Genomic DNA, 19512 nt, shown 5'->3' on the forward strand with positions numbered 1-19512 from the left:
TCAAAGCTTTTCCATGACTTGTTTCCCTTTCTACAAAATAGTAGTGACAAAACTACTTACTTCACAAATAGCTTAAGGTTAAATAAGTTAATATGCATAAAGTAAGTAGTCAATAGCACTAGCTAGTATTACTTTTTCATTAATATTTGCTTAGTGTCTTTTATATGGCAGTGATTTTGCTGGAAGCTATGGTTGCACTTGGGGAACAGATAGGTAAGACTGTGAGCTCTATAAGACAGAAAACTAAAATATATTAAAATAAGTAATCTCCCAAAATCATATAATCCCAATCAAAAGTAAGGAGCCTAAAGGAAAATTAGAAGGTACTAAAATATTAGAAAACAGAGGCATCTGTATACATACTTAGTCTGGAGCACAGGTGTGTGTGGGTTCCCACAAAGGTGGTTTCACTGAATAATAAAAGTTATTTACTTGAGAGAAGAAGGAAAAGGGATGCAGAAATATACTTGCTTCAGGCATATTAAGGCCCATAAGTAGAAAGAACTAAAAGAAACAAAGAAACTAAACAGAGTCATTTGGAAAGGTAGAGACTATGAGACGTTAGGCTAAGATGAAATGAAAAGGAAAATATGACATTATTCAGGGCCTTTAGAACCTTACTCGGAGAAGGCAATGGCACCCCACTGCAGTACTAGAAAATCCCATGGATGGAGGAGTCTGGTAGGCTGCAGTCCATGGGGTCGCTAGGAGTTGGACACGACTGAGCGACTTCACTTTCACTTTTCACTCTCATGCACTGGAGAAAGAAATGGCAACCCACTCCAGTGTTCTTGCCTGGAGAATCCCAGGGATGGGGGAGCCTCATGGGCTGCCGTCTATGGGATCGCACAGAGTCGGACACAACTGAAGCGACTTAGCAGCAGCAGCAGCAGCAGAACCTTACTAGGGGTTTTGGGTCATCTTTCTAAGACCAATGGCATGTCACTAAAAGAGGAAAGATGCACTCAGATTTGGTTGCAAATGATAAATGATAAATTGAATTTATCCTGTGATAAATTCAAGGAAGGCAAATAGGTAAATAATATTTTATTACTAATATAATCCAGAAGAGTGATTGGTGATTGAAGGAGAGACATTTGATGAGTAGCTAGGGATCAATAGTAAGTACAGAATTACCTTCCCCTTACCACCTATTCCAGTTAAAAACCACAAGACCTAGTGATTGATTGAATATGGAAGTTAATGAAGATAGACATGGAAAGAATGACACAAATGCTTCTGAAATCAGATGAATGGTGAAGTCATTTACTAAGAGAAGGAACACTTCGTGAAGAGCATGTTTGGGGGGAAAAATACACATGTAATTTTGGATATTTTGGGGTCAAGGTATTTTTGAGACATATAAGTGGAGGTATTAAATAGATGGATGGATGGATGAGTGGATGAATGAGTCTAGAATTAAAAGAAGTGTTTTAGACCAGAGAAAAAATTTGGGGAGTCTTCAGCATATTGAAGGGCTTCCCTAGTGGCTCAGGAGGTAAATAATCTGCCTGCAGTGCAGGCGACCTGGGTTCGATCCCTGGGTCAGGAAGATTCCCTGGAGAAGGGAATGGCAATCCACTCCAGTATTCTTGCCTGGAGAATTTCATGGACAGAGAAGCCTGGCAGGCTACAGTCCATGGGATCACAAAGAGTCAGACACTAACACTTTCACTTTCTTTCAGCATGTTGATTGTAACAGAAGCCATCCTACGGATGAGATCACTTAGGAAGACAGAAAAGTAAAAAAGAATAGGGAGGACTTCGTCCAAGCCTTGAGGAATTCCCAACTTTTAGAACCTTGCAGAAAAACATTGGCTGTCATAATAAGATGAAAATCTTTTTTGGACAGCAAAGGGAAGAAAAGATATCAAGATGGAGGTGTCACTAACCTGTGAAATGCTGCTGAGAGGTTCAGTGAGGATCAAGACATGTCCTTTGGATTTTGTGACATCAAGGTCATTGGTACCTTTAGAAAGAAACTTTCATCAGCCCTAGGGGTACTAATGGATTAGGCACTGGCCTCCTAGAAAGCACCTTTCACCAGAGCAATGAGGATTGGAAATCCGATGAGGTGGATTGAGAAGTGAAAGGTGAGGAAGAAAATAAACATACTAAAATTGTAAAGGGGATAGAGAGAAAAATAGCTAATGAGTCCAATGGGATCAGGTAACTTTTTACTTGTTTATTTGTTGCTTTCATTATTAGTTGTTTTGTTTGTTATTGTTTTTCAAATGAAAAAGACAAACATTTAAATGTTACTTGACCCAGGGGGAAAAAGAAACAATTAAAAATACAGGAGAGAGAAGGAATGAATGAAACGGTCATATTTTTTGGAAGGCAGATGCAGGGAGCATAGAGGTTGAGACTAATCTTCTACAGGAGGAGAAAAATACCCTCTATTTTAAGAGGAACAGGCAAGAGAAGCGTGTGGGGCAGTTGTAGACTTGGCGGAGGACATACAACTTTCACCTGATGACTCTGGTTTTCTTTTTTTAACCAGTTTTTTAAGTGTAGTTGATTTGCAATGTTGTGTTAGATTCAAGTGTACAGCAAAGTGATTCAGTTATTCATACATATATATACACATATATATTCTTTTCCATATTCTTTTCCATAATAGGCTACTACAAGATATTGAATGTATTTCCCTGTGCTATTTAGTAGGTCCTTGTTGTCCCCATATTCTTTGTTAATTAAAATATGAGGCCATCTGCTGAGAGTATGTACGATACTGGGCTGCAGTTCATGGGGGTCGCAAAAAGTCAGACACGACTGAGTGACTAACACACCAAGAGTGCAATGCTGCAGTGTGGAGGGCCTGGTTGAATTTGGTGAGCATGAATTAATGAATTAATGAATGTTTAATTCATTATTATATAATTCTGACATTTTAGAGAATCCCTATTCCACACGTCACCATGCATGACAACATAAAAAGCTTATATCTCCCATGCGTGCTCAGTCGCCTCGGTCTTGTCTGACTCTTTCTGACCCTATAGACTGTAGCCCTTCAGGCTTCTCAGTCCATGGGATTCTCCAGACAGGAATACTGGAGTGGGTTGATATGCCCTTTTCCAGGGGATCTTCCCGACCCAAGGATCGAACTGGATCTCCTTCATTACAAGCAGATTCTTTACCGACTGATCCACCAGGGTAGTCCCATATCCCCCATATAATCACTTTAATGAGCGTTCATTGTATTGTTAGAGATCTTATAAGTCTATAGTTCATGTTATTCATATGTAGAACAAGTAAAATTGATTTGAGGAAAAAAAGGATAATTTTCCTTTTGTTTAGGTTGTCGTTTTCCAAGTATAACAAGTTTCCACCAATTTGATCCCATTCAAATTAGTAAACTGTCCTTATGGATGAAAGAGCTACTTTACCAGGATTTCATGGCAGGTACTGCTGCCCTAGTTCCCTCTCTTCGCCCCTCTATAACCTAACACTGGATTACATATTTACCATGGAGAGACCTGCCTTGATAAATGGCTAAGACATCACTGAGCACAGAGCAAATGCCAAATAAATAATTGCTGTTTGATAAAAGTGGTTCTTATCAGCAAAGCCAGTATTTGTACATTAAAGAATTGCTTCCAAGGGGCTTAAAAACAGTTTGCTCTCCTAAATGAGTTAAACATACTCACAGAACTCATGTTTACACTACCTACTTGCTTAGCAGAGATAAACATTAGTCTTGATCCACTCTGAATTCCATTAGTTTCAAAAATTTGGCATTAGAATTAAGAAAAGTTCGCCATTTCAAAAAATATTTTGGTATAAGTCACCCTCACACTACAACCCATTTCAGGATACTGAGGGAGGTGTAGTGAGGCATGGAAGATTATTCGCCACATGACATTTTCATTTCAGGTTGACCATACTCCAGTGAGCACATTAGCAAATTGAATAAAGATAACCGAGACCCGCACTATCCTGGCATGGGACTATTGATTGTGTCCTTTTTATCAGAGACCATCTATTCTCCTGCAACAGGATTGGAAACAGTTCTCACTGGTGTTGCTGTAAATGGCTCATTAATCAAAATGGATTTATTGAGCATCCATAGCGAGCAAATCCTATACTAAGTGATTCAAAATAACAGGTTGCCTAGTAACCAGAAAAATGGAAAAATTCCCCTGTGAAGGTTAAAATTAAATGAAAGGCAGATAAGAAAACATTATCTTTGATGGCATGTGACTATTTCATAAGGGATTTTCCTGCCATTATAGCCACTTTCTTTTAAGGATAATATTCATTCATTCATTCACTCATTTAATGATTCATTCATTTATGTAACTGAGTCACCACTACGATTATGTAAGGCCCTTTGCTCTATGCATTAAGGGAAATAAATAGATTCAATACTGACTGAATAAACATGAGTCTTAGCAAATTTGTCAAGCAAGGACTGGACTTCTGTTAATCTTTATTTAATGAGCCTAGTACTAGAGCAATATTATTTATTCCATATAAATCTGTAGTCACTGAGGCATGAGTAAAATGCTTCTTGCAGAGAATCCTTCTTTTCTGGTTGAATTATATAATTTTGTTTAATGCAAGTTGATTTCATATTTAAATTAAACCAGTTGGTGCGATAAAAATATTTTTCCTATGGTCAGATGAGACCTGTTTTGTACTAGATCATCTAGTTAATAAATTTGTTAACAAGTGACCACAGAAAGGACACTGACATCCATACTTAACTGATTTTCTGAGAAAATACATCTTCCATACCAACGAATGACATTGCCAGTTACAACCGAGACACTCAAGCTTTGTAGCCTCTGAGTTAAGCACGGCCAGGCACACGACTTGTCCTCATAGGCCTCGGCATCCTAACTCACTCCTCCCATCTAGGTCTTGAGTTTGTGTCCTCAGTTACAGTCCCTGTATTTGTTTACTTGGGCTGCTACTAACAAAGTATTAAAAACAACAGAAATATGTTTTCTCACAATTCTAGAGGCTGGAAGTCCAAAATCAAGGTATTGGCAGGACTGGTTCCTGCTGAAGAGTTCTGTTCCAGGCCTCTTTCCTTGGCTTCTAGATGACCATCTTCTCCCTGTGTCTCTTCACATTATCTTTCTTCTTTCCATATCTCTATGTCCCCCCTTTTTTAATGAGTCATGTTGGATTAGTGCCCACCTAAAGACTTCATTTTAACCTGATTATCTGTATAAAGACTCTGTCTCGGCTTCTCCAAATAAGGTCACATTCTGAATACTAGGAGTACTAAGGGTTCCAATATACCCTTGGGAGGGGGGAGAAAAAGGGGCACAAATCAACTAATAACAGTCCCTCTAAAGACCTGTTCATCCTTCCACTCTCTCTCTTCTCTCTCTAGTCCTTTCTCTTTCTTTCTCTCCAGGAAAAGCTTCAGAATGCATTTCCTGTGCGTACAGAAATCCTAATTTTGTCTGTGAAACTGAGCCAAGTTATCCAGCACAGTTAACCAAAAACTGTAGAATACATTCCCTAAGATATAACTCCTCAGTTCCCTTGCCTACTCTTTTCCAAATGGCAGAATCCCAAGGGGATAAGGTATGAGCTTCACTCCTACAGACCCCTCAGCTTTCTTCCTCCTGCCCCCTCTTCATTAACATTGCCTTTGTCCTGGCCATAATTATTTTACGCTGAGACTGAGTGTTGACCTCCTAATTAGTCCTCCTGCTTCTAGTCACATATCTGCACAATCAATCTCCCCATATTGCTTCCAGAGAGATCATTCTAAAACACAAAGACTCATCATGCCTTGTCCCTCCTTAAAGTCTGTCAGTGGTTTGACTCTGCTGCCAAGTGAAATTCAAACTTCAGCATGTCACTTCTTGTTTTTTATGCATTTTCCTCTAGTCTCATTCTATGTTCTAACCAGGCTAAATTAGGCATAGTGTGAATGCAATGTGTTCTTCCACACATCTGGATCTTGGCACACACTATCCCCTGACCTAAACAGCCATATATTTCCCATGTATTCATCTAACTCTTCCTTCTTTGAGGCTCAAATAAGGCACCAGATCCTCCAGGAAGCCTTCACTCACTCCCTCCTGTTCTACTCTCCTGGAGCACCTTATGCTCACTTCTATCATTGAACTTATTACTCTTAATTTTAATACCCTCTAAGTTCCTACCTATCAGAACTTGTACCTTTCACTCTACTTCTGCAACATGCAGCACAAGACCTAGAACACCAGAGGCACTCAATGAAGGTTTACTGAGTAAGGCACTGAAGGGTACGGTTTAATATGAAGGCCTCTAAAAGACTCATGCGCTTCAAGAAAGGTCTCCTCTTCTACAAGTGTTACCTTCAGTTAATAAAGGACTTCGTAACAAAGGGAAAACATCAGTAACACCAAGACAGTCCAGTAACTTCCCCCAAGTTCGTGAACTCAGTTCATCCTGAGAAGAAAAGGAGAAGCTAGGTACAGCAGAATGAGAGACTTGGAAGCAATTAGATCCAGGCAAAACCTAAAGTACATCTTAATGGAATCAACAGACGAAAAAGACTTGAACTGTCTCCTCATCCAGCCAGATTACAGTTATGTTGGCACTCCCTTCTACCTGCTATGGTGTTTATGCAGGGAAGTTTTGTGGGGTTCACTTGTTAAGGTTCCACCTAGAACTGGAACAGAAATTGCTCTAGCTGTAATATTCATCCATTATATATAACAAAAAAAAAAAAACTTCCAATTTAAACTCTGGACTTTCTTATCCCTAGAATTCACAATTACAGCCCAAAGTGCAAGGACCATCAATCTTTATAAATTAATGGGTCAGTTGAGCAAACTGTTTTCTTTCATACTGATGATTGAATGCAATTGGGGAAAATTATATACCTAAGCAAATGAACTCGTATCCCACTTGCTGCTGCTGCTGCTGCTAAGTCGCTTCAGTCGTGTCCAACTCTGTGAGACCCCATAGACGGCAGCCCACCAGGCTCCCCCGTCCCTGGGATTCTCCAGGCAAGAACACTGGAGTGGGTTGCCATTTCCTTCCCCAATGCATGAAAGTGAAAAGTGAAAGTGAAGTCGCTCAGTCGTGTCCGACTCCTAGCGACCCCATGGACTGCAGCCTACCAGGCTCCTCCGTCCATGGGATTTTCCAGGCAAGAGTACTAGAGTGGGGTGCCATTGCCTTCTCCACGTATCCCACTTAAGAAACAACAAACAACTCAGGCATTGTTGAAGTTTATATTTTCCAAAAGTATCTGTAAGAATATCTTCTTATGATGTGATTTCAGTAACACTTTTCCATAAAGGGGAAGGTTATAAGAAGTAACGCAGCTTCTTACACAGTATACCATGTAAGAACTATACCATAGTAATATGCTGTAGTGCTGCATAGAAACTTCAAGCTAACAATGACCCTCTAAGGATTTAAAGAAAGCATGTTGATGTATGGCAAAACCAATACAATATTGTAAAGTAATTAACCTCCAATTAAAATAAATAAATTTATATTAAAAAAAAAGCCTCATACATCCTCCCTGTTCAATAATAGGGTTTCTAAGAACCTCAAGGACATTGTTTCATAAAACTCTCATAAGGAGCACAAGGCAGAGAAAATCTTCTCTGGACTATAAGCTTTTGCCTAATTTAATGGAGTACAAATTGAAACACACAAAGTCCACAGAGTTTTAAAGGAAAGTATTTCAATTTGAACTAGAAGGAGAAAGATAATATAAACCAAAATTTGGCCCCTAATTTTTTATAGACAGTAAGCAAGTGAGAAAGATACCCGAATTTAAACATGGGTTACTTTTTATGGAAAAGGAAGAATGACTCAGAAGGTAGAACCAAGAGACACAGAAAACAATCACTACTTCATTGCACTAGGCTTAATCAAGGAACTGTGCTTGATTACCTTCAGAATTGCCACAAACTAGAGATGTCTGTGTGGCCTATTTTCCCTGTGTTTGAATGGGAGTGTCAGTTGTGGTTTTCCTACACCTTTCCCCGTCTTAAATGTTGGGTGTGTAGGAGAGGAGACTGGTAATTTGTCTGTTTAGTTCCTAGGTCATCACTGCCAAGAGAAAAGGTTGTTAAGGACCCATACTGTAAGAACTGCACCAGGAAGACCCATACATACCTAAACCTAGACCAGGAGTTCATGCAGTCAAGGGCTGATGTTTGGGCATCCAGGAAAAGGATACAAATCATAGTGACTAGAGGGAAGACTGTGGCAGATCTTATTTTCTAAAAAGGACAGCAAAAGTATCTTCCATCCTATATTCTCTTATTACAGAGTGACTTTGACACTCCTTCCATCAAGAAGTAGGATTCATATTCTCTCCCCTTGAATCTGGTAGACTTGGGACTATCAGTTCAGTTCAGTCACTCAGTCAGGTCTGACTCTTTGCCACACCGTGAACTGCAACACGTCAGGCTTCCAGGACCATCAACAACTACCAGAGCTTACTCAAACTCATGTCCATCAAGTCAGTGATGCCATCCAACCATCTGTTGACCCCTTCTCCTCCCACCTTCAATCTTTCCCAGCATCAGGGATCTTTTCAAATGAGTCAGTTCTTCACATCAGGTGGCCAAAGTGTTGGGTTTCAGCTTCAGCATCAGTCCTTCTAATGAGTATTCAGGACTAATTTTCTTTAGGTTTGACTGGTTTGATCTCCTTGCAGTCTAAGGTACTCTCAAGAGTCTTCTCCAACACCACAGTTTAAAAGCATCAATTTGTCAGTGCTCAGCTTTCTTTATAGTCCAGCTCTCACATCCATACATGAGTACTAGAAAAACCATAGCTTTGACTAGATGGACCTTTGTTGGCAAAGTAATGTCTCTGCTTTTAAATATGCTTTCTAGGTTGGTCATAGCTTTTCTTCCAAGGAGCAAGCATCTTTTAATTTCATGGCTGCAGTCACCATCTGAAGTGATTTTGGAGCCCAAAAAGATAAAATCTCTCACTGTTTTCATTGTTTCCCCATCTATTTGCCATGAAGTGACAGGACTTGGGACTATAGTATAAGTGATAATGGGAACTTCTAAGGCTAAGTAATAAAAATGATACAACTTCCACGTGGTTCTTTTGGAATGCCCACTCTCAGAATCCAGTCAGTTTGTCAAAGGAAAACCCAAGCAGTCCATGAAGAATAAACAAGACCAACAGCCCATAGCATTAGCCCAGTTCTCAGCCATTGCCAACTTGCCAGCCATGTAAGTGACCTATTTTGAAAGTGAGTCCTCTTTCTCCCTGTTGTGCCACCCCAGCTCATATCATCTGGCACAGACAAGCTGTCCTGTCAAATGAACTCTGCAAAACTTGCAGATTTTGAACAAAATAAATGACTGATATTCCACTAGCTCAGTAGGCTTTGGGTGGCTTATTGCATAGCAATAGATAACTGACACGGACACCATTTCCTTTATGAATCTTCCTCAAGCACCCAGGTGGTGTTGTGTTCCTCTTTTCAGCTTCCAAAGCACTTTCAGTGTAGTATTATCTTAGCACTTATAATACTCTGTTGAAATTAACTACTCACTTGTCTGCCTCCTTGTAAATATAGGGCAAGTCTGTGCCTTTTTGGAAAATTGGCTCTTTGAATATACTGCTTTTGCCCCATTCTCTCTCCTCCCCTTTGGTCAGACAAGTCAGAATTTCTTGGTGTATCTTCTAAGTGTCTTAGCTTCTCTTTCACATGTATATTTTCTTATCATTTTGTACCTCTATTCAAAATTCTGAAAAATCCTTCTGACTTAATTTCCAGCTCACTAAATCTCTCCTCAACTGAGTTTAATCCGCTGTTCCACTCATTCACTGAGGTTTAAATTTGGGGTTGTTTTTCTTTGTGTATTTTTTAATTTATAGAAGTTTTGTTTTTCCCTCTCAAATATGCTAGGTCATTTTTTAATGGTTTCTATTCCTCAAAACACTTTCAACCTTATGTCTTATCTATAATAACATGGTTATTTCATAGTTTGTATCTAATAATTCCAATATCTGAAGTCTTTTCAGGTGTGTATTTGTTCTTCCTTATTTCTGTTGATATCTGATTGGGGGTCTTTTTCTTCTAGGCATAATGATTGCAAACTGATCATTTTAATCAGAAAAGTATTTATAGGAGTTACTTAGGGCCTACAGAGATAATTCAGCAGTCCAGTAGTCATGTATGGATGTGAGAGTTGGACCATAAAGAAAGCTGAGCACCACAGAATTAATGCGTTTGAACTGTGGTATTGGAGAAGACTCTTGAGAGTCCCTTGGACTGCAAGAAGATCAAATCAGTCAAACCTAAAGGAAATCAGTCCTGAATACTCATTGGAAGGACTGATGCTGAAGCTGAAATTCCAATACTTTGGCCAACTGATGTGAAGAACTGACTCATTTGAAAAGATCCCTGATGCTAGGAAAGATTGAAGGCAGGAGGAGAAGGGGATAGTAGAGGATGAGATGGTTGGATGGCATCACCAACTCAATGGGCATGAGTTTGAGTAAGCTCCAAGAGTTGGTGATGGACAGGGAAGCCTGGCCGTCCATGGGGTCACAAAGAATCAGACAACAACTGAGAGAGATAATGTACACAAATGAACTGAGAGAGATAATTTACATTCCTCTCTAGATGGTTTACTTTTGCTTCTGCTTGATGACTGGGGGTATTACCATAAATTAAATTCATGGATTGATATTTTGCAGACTATATGGATGATATGTTTTGGGCGAAAATCTGTGTAAGGACCAGCTCATGATTATAACACCTCAGGAATTTTTCTCCTTGTTCTGCTCATAACAAATCATCTTAGCAGATCTTGCAGTCTCCTTAGAATGAATGTTATGAGACAGAATTATTTCTGATTACTGTGAGAGTGTAGCCTTGTAGCTCTAGGTCTATGGAGGAAGGATTTCCTATTAGAGTTCACATGCTGAGCATACACAGAGATTTGCTTTCTGTACACAAACCTATAGAGGACTTGAGGACCGAAGTTTAACAGCAGGTTCAGCAAATTCTCTCAGGACAAAAGTGACTTTAATGCTCCACTGGCTTCCCACCTTCACCAATGTATTGGCCCGATTATCTCTTACTAGTATGTCGGAGAAAGCAATGGCAACCCACTCAAGTACTCTTGCCTGGAAAATCCCATGGACCGAGGAGCCTGGTAGGCTGCAGTCCATGGGGTCTCGAAGAGTCGGACATGACTGAGCGACTTCACTTTCACTTTTCACTTTCATGCATTGGAGAAGGAAATGGCAACCCACTCCAGTGTTCTTGCCTGGAGAATACCAGGGATGGGGGAGCCTGGTGGGTTGCTGTGTATGGGGTCGCACAGAGTCGGACATGACTGAAGCGACTTAGCAGGAGTATACTGATAAAAAGATGTTCCTTATTTAAATGTCATTTACTTTACATAATTTTAATGTTGCCTTTTTGATGCTTTTAAGTCTTCCTTTTCTGTATTTTTATCCAGCATGCTGTTTTTTATTTTTTTCTTTTTCTTTTTCAGCAGGAAAATTGTTCTGAGCCTAATTAGTTTTAAAACCTGGGTCCATTTCTTTTTCATCCCTGTCTCCTCCTCAGCATGCAGCAAAGTGCCTGGCAAGTGAAGGAAGTCGACTAGTTTTCTATTATTTAATGAATAAATAATGCTTTCATTCCTGCTTCCACCACCCCTAACTTAACACTCTACCTCTATTCCCTAATTAAAGCTCTTTTAAATTTTCATATATATATATATGAAATTCATATGTGTGTGTGTGTGTATATATATATATATATTTCTACATTAACTGAACTTTACTCCTGATTTCCCCACTATTTTCCCCTATGACCTCTCCTACAGATGATTTTTCATTCTTTTCGAGTTTCATTCTTATCATCTCTCAGCATTGTCTTCACTCTCCATGACTGCTTCTGAATCACCCACTATTCTACCTTCATCTAATCTGCTCATCTGAAGATTATGCTACCCTATTATAACATACTTTTCCTGACTTTATGGTTACCATATGTGGATTTCCAGGCATAACTCCACATTTCTTGAGGATTTCACTACTTGGTTCACACTTTCTATTCCATTTTAGCTCTTAATATAATGCAGTAGTGTAATTAACATAGCATTTAAGAGTATAAGGGGACAACCCAAGTTCAAGTCCCAGAATCATCCATTGTTAACATGTAACCTTGGGAGGTTACCTAATATTTCCCTGCCTCATGTTCCTCTTCTATAAGATGGGAATCATGGTATTATTATCTTGTAGCATTGTAAGAATTACAGGAAATAATGTATATAAAGCACTTATAATAGTATCTAGTACCAGTAAATGCTCAATAAACCTTAACTATTTTCATGATTATGCTCTGACCTCATGCAAAAATCTTCCTTCCACATGCTTATGATTCATACAACACCCTGGGCTTCCCAGGTGGCTCAGTGGTAAAGAATCTGCCTGCCAATTCAGCAGATGTAAGAGATGCAGGTTCGATCCCTGGGTCAGAAAGATCCCCTGGAGAAGGAAATGGTAACCCACTCCGGTATTCTTGCTTGGGAAACTCCATGGACAGAGGAGCCTGGTGGATTACAGTTCACAAGGTTGCAAAGAGTCAGACATTGACTGGGCATGCACACATGCATGCATGACCTCGGTACTTCTCAAAAACCTACTTGTTCACTTCTATAAAATTCCATAGCCAGTCATTTAAAATAGTATTTCTGAATTTTACTTTAACCCTTCTCAACATTTAACTCTTCTTTTCAGTCAATAACCCTTACATTACTCAGAAATTGAACCCATCTGGACATACATATATCAGGCTTTCTCTGTATTCATAATGCTTTATTTTTTCTTCTCTCTAAGAGAAGCAATTGTTGTGCTTTCTTAGACTACCTCAGTCTTAATTTATATCCATCAGTTTTTTCTTTTTACTCCTTGTCTTCAGTCTCTCGTTCTCCATCAGCAAACTCCCCCAACTTCTAAACTTGACCAAGTCTTACTTATCCTAAAATAAACTAGCCATTTCTCCCTCATACCACTTTCTTCTCATGTTAGCATTTTAGCTTTTTTCCTAATCCTCTTCAAAGGGTAATCTGTATTCTCCACTCCCTTTTCCTTCTTCTGCATTTCTGAGTATCTCACAGTTAGCTTTTAAAAATCTAGTTTTATCACATCATTTCTTAAACTTACTTTTCAAAGACAGGCAGAAACTGGGTTGTCAAACAAACAAATAAACAAAGCCTCTCCTAAGAAATTCTACAATTTCCTTGCAACCTTGAATATTCTGACCACCCACTTGAAGCTCTCCTCTCCCATTAGCTTTCATGTAACTACTTTGCATTCTTCACTCAGAGGCAGAGGCAAAAGAATAGAAAGCAAGCGTGATGACAAACAAAAACTCATGTTCAAGCAAAGGCCCCTCAGAGTATTGATATTAAATAAGACACTTAGCTTCAATTTCCTCATCAGTAAAATGGGCATATTTGTTCATCTTGTTCACCAGTTTATAATGCTAATAAATAAAGTAATGGATCTGAAAATACCATAAAAGAAATAAAATACACAAAGTAGCTGAGTATACTTGATAACGTGGAAGCAGACAGGATGCAAGAAACTATACTTAAAGATTCTTGCTACCAAATTTGCTATGAGACTCTGAAGGACCCAAAGCTTTGTATCTGACCTAGAATGTTTTTCACTATTAAAAGGTTTCAGAGTGTCTTCACCATGGCAGTACCAGCTCCATGAGAGCTCTTGCCAAGAAATTAAGAGCATTCACGTAAAAACTGCTCCAACTTACCTGGACTCACGTCAAGATGCAAAAAATATATATATATATACTTATGACTATATCGGGGCCCTTTCATTTTTAAAAATATTGTGGGACATCAAAATACTAATGATACATCTTCAAATGTACAAGCATGTAAACTGAATTGGTCCATGTTAGTAAGAAACATTACCAGTTCTTGGAGAAGGGGCCCTTGCAATTTCTAAGGAGCAAGGCTTCTTTGTAACTGCTGTGTCCATGAGATCACATAGAAAATTCTCATTTTCTGAAGGAAATGTATCCAGAGAGGCAGATGGTACAATTTCCATAGTGTAATTCCTCTTCTTTGGATAGGACTCCTGAAAGGAAGGAGAAAAAATAAAAATAGCTTTGTGATAAAGACACAGCCTGTTTAATTTATAAAAACTAGAAAAGATAATAAGGTTCGTCAGTTCTTCTAAAAGTGATTGAGAGGTGATGATTCATCTGTTTGAATAAGTTATGCAATTGTGTAACCCCAATAATACCAGTGATCTTTTTAGAAAGGTCCTTGTAATTTGGTTCCCCTGAAGTTATCACTAAAGTTCTTGATTTCAAGTCATGATCTCTTTTTTTTTTATAAAATATGTGTATTTTCTACTTGTGGTATAAACAGTTGTTTAATCAACAGTCATTCCCAAGACTCTTCTCCTTTGCCTGCTTCCTAGAGATAGCCATATGACTCAGTTTTTGACCTGTTAGATACAAAGGGAAATTTGCTGGGAGGCTTCTTTAAAAATATTCTTTCCCCAGAGAAAAAAGATATGCAAAGAGGCTTTTGCAGAGTTTTGGCCATCCTCAGTTTCCTCTCTCTGGGTGCAGGTTTGATGTTTGGGGCAAGGATAGGCAAGTTGTAACCATAAGGCAGTAAGCCTCTTACCTCAAAAAGACAACTGGTCAAGAATGACAACAGCAGAATTTCTTAAAAGCCTGGGACCTTGATAATATCATTGAGTTGCTCAGATAGTTTCAGGACCAGTTTCTTCAGGCTTCTTAAGCAATTATTAAAGTTTCTTCTTGTTCGAGTCATTGCTAACTGGTTTTCAGTCATTTAGAAGTGAATGTGTTCCCACCCAACACACTTCCTTTGTGAATACTGTTAATATACTAAAGTTACTCTTTTCGGGTTAGGATGTGAGAGTTGGACTGTGAAGAAGGCTGAACACCGAAGAATTGATGCTTTTGAACTGTGGTGTTGGCGAAGACTCTTGAGAGTCCCTTGGACTGCAAGGAGATCCAACCAGTCCATCCTAAAAGAGATCAGCTCTGGGTGTTCTTTGGAAGGACTGATGCTAATGCTGAAACTCCAGTACTTTGGCCACCTCATGTGAAGAGTTGACTCATTGGAAAAGACTCTGATGCTGGGAAGGATTGGGGGCAGGAAGAGAAGGAGACGACAGAGGATGAGATGGCTGGATGGCATCACTGACTCGATGGACGTGAGTCTGAGTGAACTCTGGGAGTTGGTGATGGACAGGGAGGCCTGGCATGCTGCGATTCATGGGGTCACAAAGAGTTGGACACGACTAAGCAACTGAACTAAACTGACTGAAGGTCTTATTCTATATTGCTGATTCTTCAATATATTCTAAAAATTGGAATTTATTTCATCTTATAATATCTTTAAATATTGTACAAGGCATTGTGTATTTGTGTGTGTGAGAGAGAGTGTGTATGTGTGTGTTTGTCACTCAGTCGTTCTCCACCTTTGAGATCCCATGGACTGTAGCCCACCAGGCTCCCCCATCCCTGGGATTCTCCAGGCAAGAACACTGCAGTGGGTTGCCATTTCCTTCTTCAATGTATGAAAGTGAAAAGTGAAAGTGAAGTCACTCAGTCATGTCCAACTCTAGAGACCCCATGGACTGCAGCCCACCAGGCTCCTCTGTCCATGGGATTTTCCAGGCAAAAGTACTGGAGTGGGGTGCCATTGCCTTCTCCGATACAAGGCATTAATGGTCAGCAAATATTTATTGAGCATCTATCATATACATTTAGAATTATGCTAATCTCTGGAAATGTTTAAAAAATGAGTAAGACGTAATCCTTGCGCTCAGAAAGTTTGTAGTTTACCAGAAAAGGAAAACAGATTATCTGCATGATAAATTTAACAATTAATCAGATTTACTTTTGATATATATTACCTTTATAAACCATACTTCATTATCAAAAGAAAGAAACAAATGAAAAAATAAACTCATTTTCAAAAAAGCTTCCAATATATATCCAAGGATTGGTAAAGATTTAGTACAAGCTCCTATTTTTTTTCTTTAATGACACTTACAGTATAGTAGAGTAAGTATTCAAGGTCAGAGTAATTGCTTTCAGACCATACCAGACCCTCGCACATCAAAGAGTCAATTATGTTCACTCTACTCTATTGAAAGCAGGAAATTGGGAGTAATTTATTTCTAACAACAAAGGGTGGCAAAGTTGAAAGCATCCAGAGGAAAGCAATCAGGATGGTATATGATTTAAAAACCATGTCACAGAAGAAATGATGAAAGGAACTGCAGTGTTCTATCCCAGAGAAGTCGTATAGCAGCGTAATAGTTATCTCAATATATTTGAAAGGCTATCCCTCACAAGCTTCCCACAGAGTGGGAAAGGGTATAAGAGGCTGTGGTAGATTTATTCTAAAGTTCTTTGAGGCAGAATAAAGAAAAATGTTTATCAGTCAAGGAGGGCAAATTTAGATCAACACAAAAAACAATTTTCTGTGAATTAATAATATTGCTTATCTTCTAAAATAGATGTGCACTGATAAAATAATTAGCTAAAAGATAGCACTAGAAAGCAATACAATGAACTCCTCATAAGTGGAAATGCTTAGTTACTGATAAAATTATGTATAAAAGACACTGTACAATGACTACACCAGGTGACTGTAAGCTCCACGAGAGCTAGAATTTTTCTCATTCACATTCTATCCCCAGAATCTAATATAACTCCTGCCACATAATGGGTCTTCAGTAAATACTAATTGATCAGCTGAACAGTCTCGAACATCATTTTAAACAAGTCTAAGTACCAGTTAGGAAAAGGAAAAGGATAATGCTTTTTAAAGATGTAAATTACTTTACTTCTCTGTCTTCCTTATTATTGTTTACTGCTTTGAATATCAAAAGTGAAAAAAGTGAGATTCAATGAGATTGTAATGAGTCTATGAAGAAAGTCTCTAGCTTAAACCTTGTTGTTTAGTCACCAAATTATATTCAGCTCTTTTGCGACCCCTTGGACTGTAGCCCACCAGGCTTCTCTGTCCATGGGATTTTCCAGGCAAGAATACTGGAATGGGTTGCCATTTCCTTCTCCAAAGGATCTTCCTGACTAGGGATTGAACCTGCATCTTCTACATTGACAGATGGATTTTTACCATTGAACCACCAGGAAAGCCCCAGCTTAAACCCTAGTTCATCTCAAAATTAAATTAATCCAAACAATCTATTTTTCATGGATTTGGTTAGGCTGGACTTTATAAAGAATTACGAGGATTTTAAAAGTCTTGAAAACAACTTTGAAATTTAACCACACAGGATGAGTTAGTAAGTTAAATATACATTTATTAAAGAAATATTAAAAATATAAAGAAATGGAAAAAATATCACATGAAAACCAGCAGGCTCAAATAACTAATAGTAACATTTTGGTGTATATTCTCCCAGATGGCTTCCATGTGTGTGGACATGTGGGTGTGTGTAAAGGAAAGACAAACTATTTTAAACAATAATGAAGTATACCCTCTTCATCTTCCTAAGGGAGTGTCATTATTTCTCATTGGCATAGAAGTCTGTAGTACACACATGGCCTCCTTATGGAGAGTGAGAGCCCCATGGGAAGGAGATAGTTTTAGCAAAGCTGGACTTTTGTAACCAAATATTTCATATTGCCAAAAAGAAGCAGGGTATTCAACAGAATACCTGACAAGTATCTCTTGAAAGAGGATATATGACATTATAAAATGATAGAATAAATTCACATGTGTCCATGTTTAAAAGATAGAACATGACCACTGAGACCTGCCCCTCCCATCCTATGTTCTCCTTTCTATTCCCACCCCTTCCCTCGGCAACTGGGGTTAAATCTTGTTCTGAACTTTGTGTTTATAATTCCCTGCATTGTTGTGAAAATGTATCTATATAAGTGAGTATTACCACACATTCATTTACACATTCTCCTGACAACAGACTTTTAAACATTTCCCAGATGTTTTGTTATTAAGAAAAGAAAGGAGGGCATTGCGTTTTCCCACCCAAGTAGGATAAAGGTCCAAGAGATTTTCTGTAAAATTTACATAAAGATATTATATATATACACAAATGTATGTAATGTTTTCTGATTTGATATTTTCCTTTACTAATGTATTCTGAACAAGTTTCAAGGACAAGTATATGACTACATAATGAATTTAAGTCCCAGTATACGCATGATCATAACTCAGTCAATCTTACCATACTGAAATTTTAATGTTTTTCTTTTAAGGGAGCATTATTGTGCATGTATCCCTGTTTACATGCTCAACCACATATTTGAACCATATATATGCTTATATAATTGAATCTGTTTGTGGGTTTTCTAATTATTCTATATATCAGTCTATTCTAGCACCACAATCCTACTGTCTGGCTCTTTGCAACCCCATGGACTATAGCCCACCATGCTCCTCTGTCCATGGAATTCTCCTGGCAAGAATACTGGAGTGCGTAGCCATTCCCTTCTCCAGGGGATCTTCCTGACCCAGGGATTGAACCCAGGTCTCCCGCATTGTAGGCAGATTCTTTACCATCTGAGACACCAAGGAAGCCCTTGATTAAACTATCTGGAAGGATATGTCTCTCTGCATATTCATCCTTATCAAAGCATTTATGATTATCCTCATGTCTATTTTTCAAAAAAGTTCTTTAAACATTTTTGTCAATTTCTCCTCAAATCATTGCCTCTTCTTTGCTTCCTATCAGTAAACAGTACTTCCATACACCAGTCACTTAAACAACTTGGGGACAATTCTTCATTCTCACTCTTCTTCAGCATCATGCCCAGTCATTCCCTAAGTCCCATATTCAACATTGAATTCTGTACCTCAAACACATTCATTTCTCTCTACCCCGCTAACACCTTGGTCTGGGTCACCATTATTTGTTACTTGAACTGCTAGAACACTTCCAAACTGGTCTCCTTGCCTCTAGCCCTGCTCCTCTCACAATTAATTCACTTTCAAATACTACCATGTTACTAATAGAAAGTCAGGTCAAAATAAATTCATTTCATTTCATCATAACTTTATCTGATGAAAGAATCATAAAATGTTCTAGTCATAGTACATATTGATTCTTTTTAAATATTTAATATGGTCTTTCATAATATCTTAGAATTTCTATGCAGAATGATTACATTCAATGCATTAATTATCCAGAGAATAAACTCATTAAAATAACAAGATCTGGAAGAATGAACTAAAGGGGAAATATAATCCCATTAATGTAAGATGATGGTGCTAATAACTAAAGACCTGCTTGTCTAGCACCTAAAAATGTGCCACCTGCATAGTAGGACTCTACGAATGCATGCTAAAAAAGAAATACATAAAATAGCTATCATTTCAGTTAGTATTTCAAGGTCTGATTCCTTGACTAGATTAAAGAACTACAGAGGCAAGTGCTGAGTTCCAGGTCGCTTCAGTTGTGTCCAACTCTTTGCAATCCCATGGACTGTAGCCTGCCAGGTTCCTCTGTCCATAGGAATCTCCAGGCAAGAATACTGAAGTG

The 19512-nt window shown here is 38.5% G+C and overlaps 1 protein-coding gene across 8 annotated transcripts in view; it reads right to left on the reverse strand.

Moving 5' to 3' along the window:
• Positions 1 to 19512, reverse strand: part of ANKS1B (ankyrin repeat and sterile alpha motif domain containing 1B) — a 1153827-nt gene that overhangs the window by 748950 nt on the left and 385365 nt on the right. For all 8 annotated transcript variants that reach the window (XM_086400851.1, XM_086400849.1, XM_086400852.1 and 5 more), the window contains exon 10: positions 13902 to 14067. In XM_086400851.1, coding sequence (XP_086256977.1) covers positions 13902 to 14067 — 166 coding nt within the window. The remainder of the gene's footprint in view (positions 1 to 13901; positions 14068 to 19512) is intronic.

The sequence above is a fragment of the Bos grunniens genome, chromosome 5, assembly GCF_055505025.1.
Source record: "Bos grunniens cultivar Pamir isolate PY7600 chromosome 5, Bosgru_T2T1.0, whole genome shotgun sequence".
NCBI classification, from domain to species: Eukaryota; Metazoa; Chordata; class Mammalia; order Artiodactyla; family Bovidae; genus Bos; species Bos grunniens.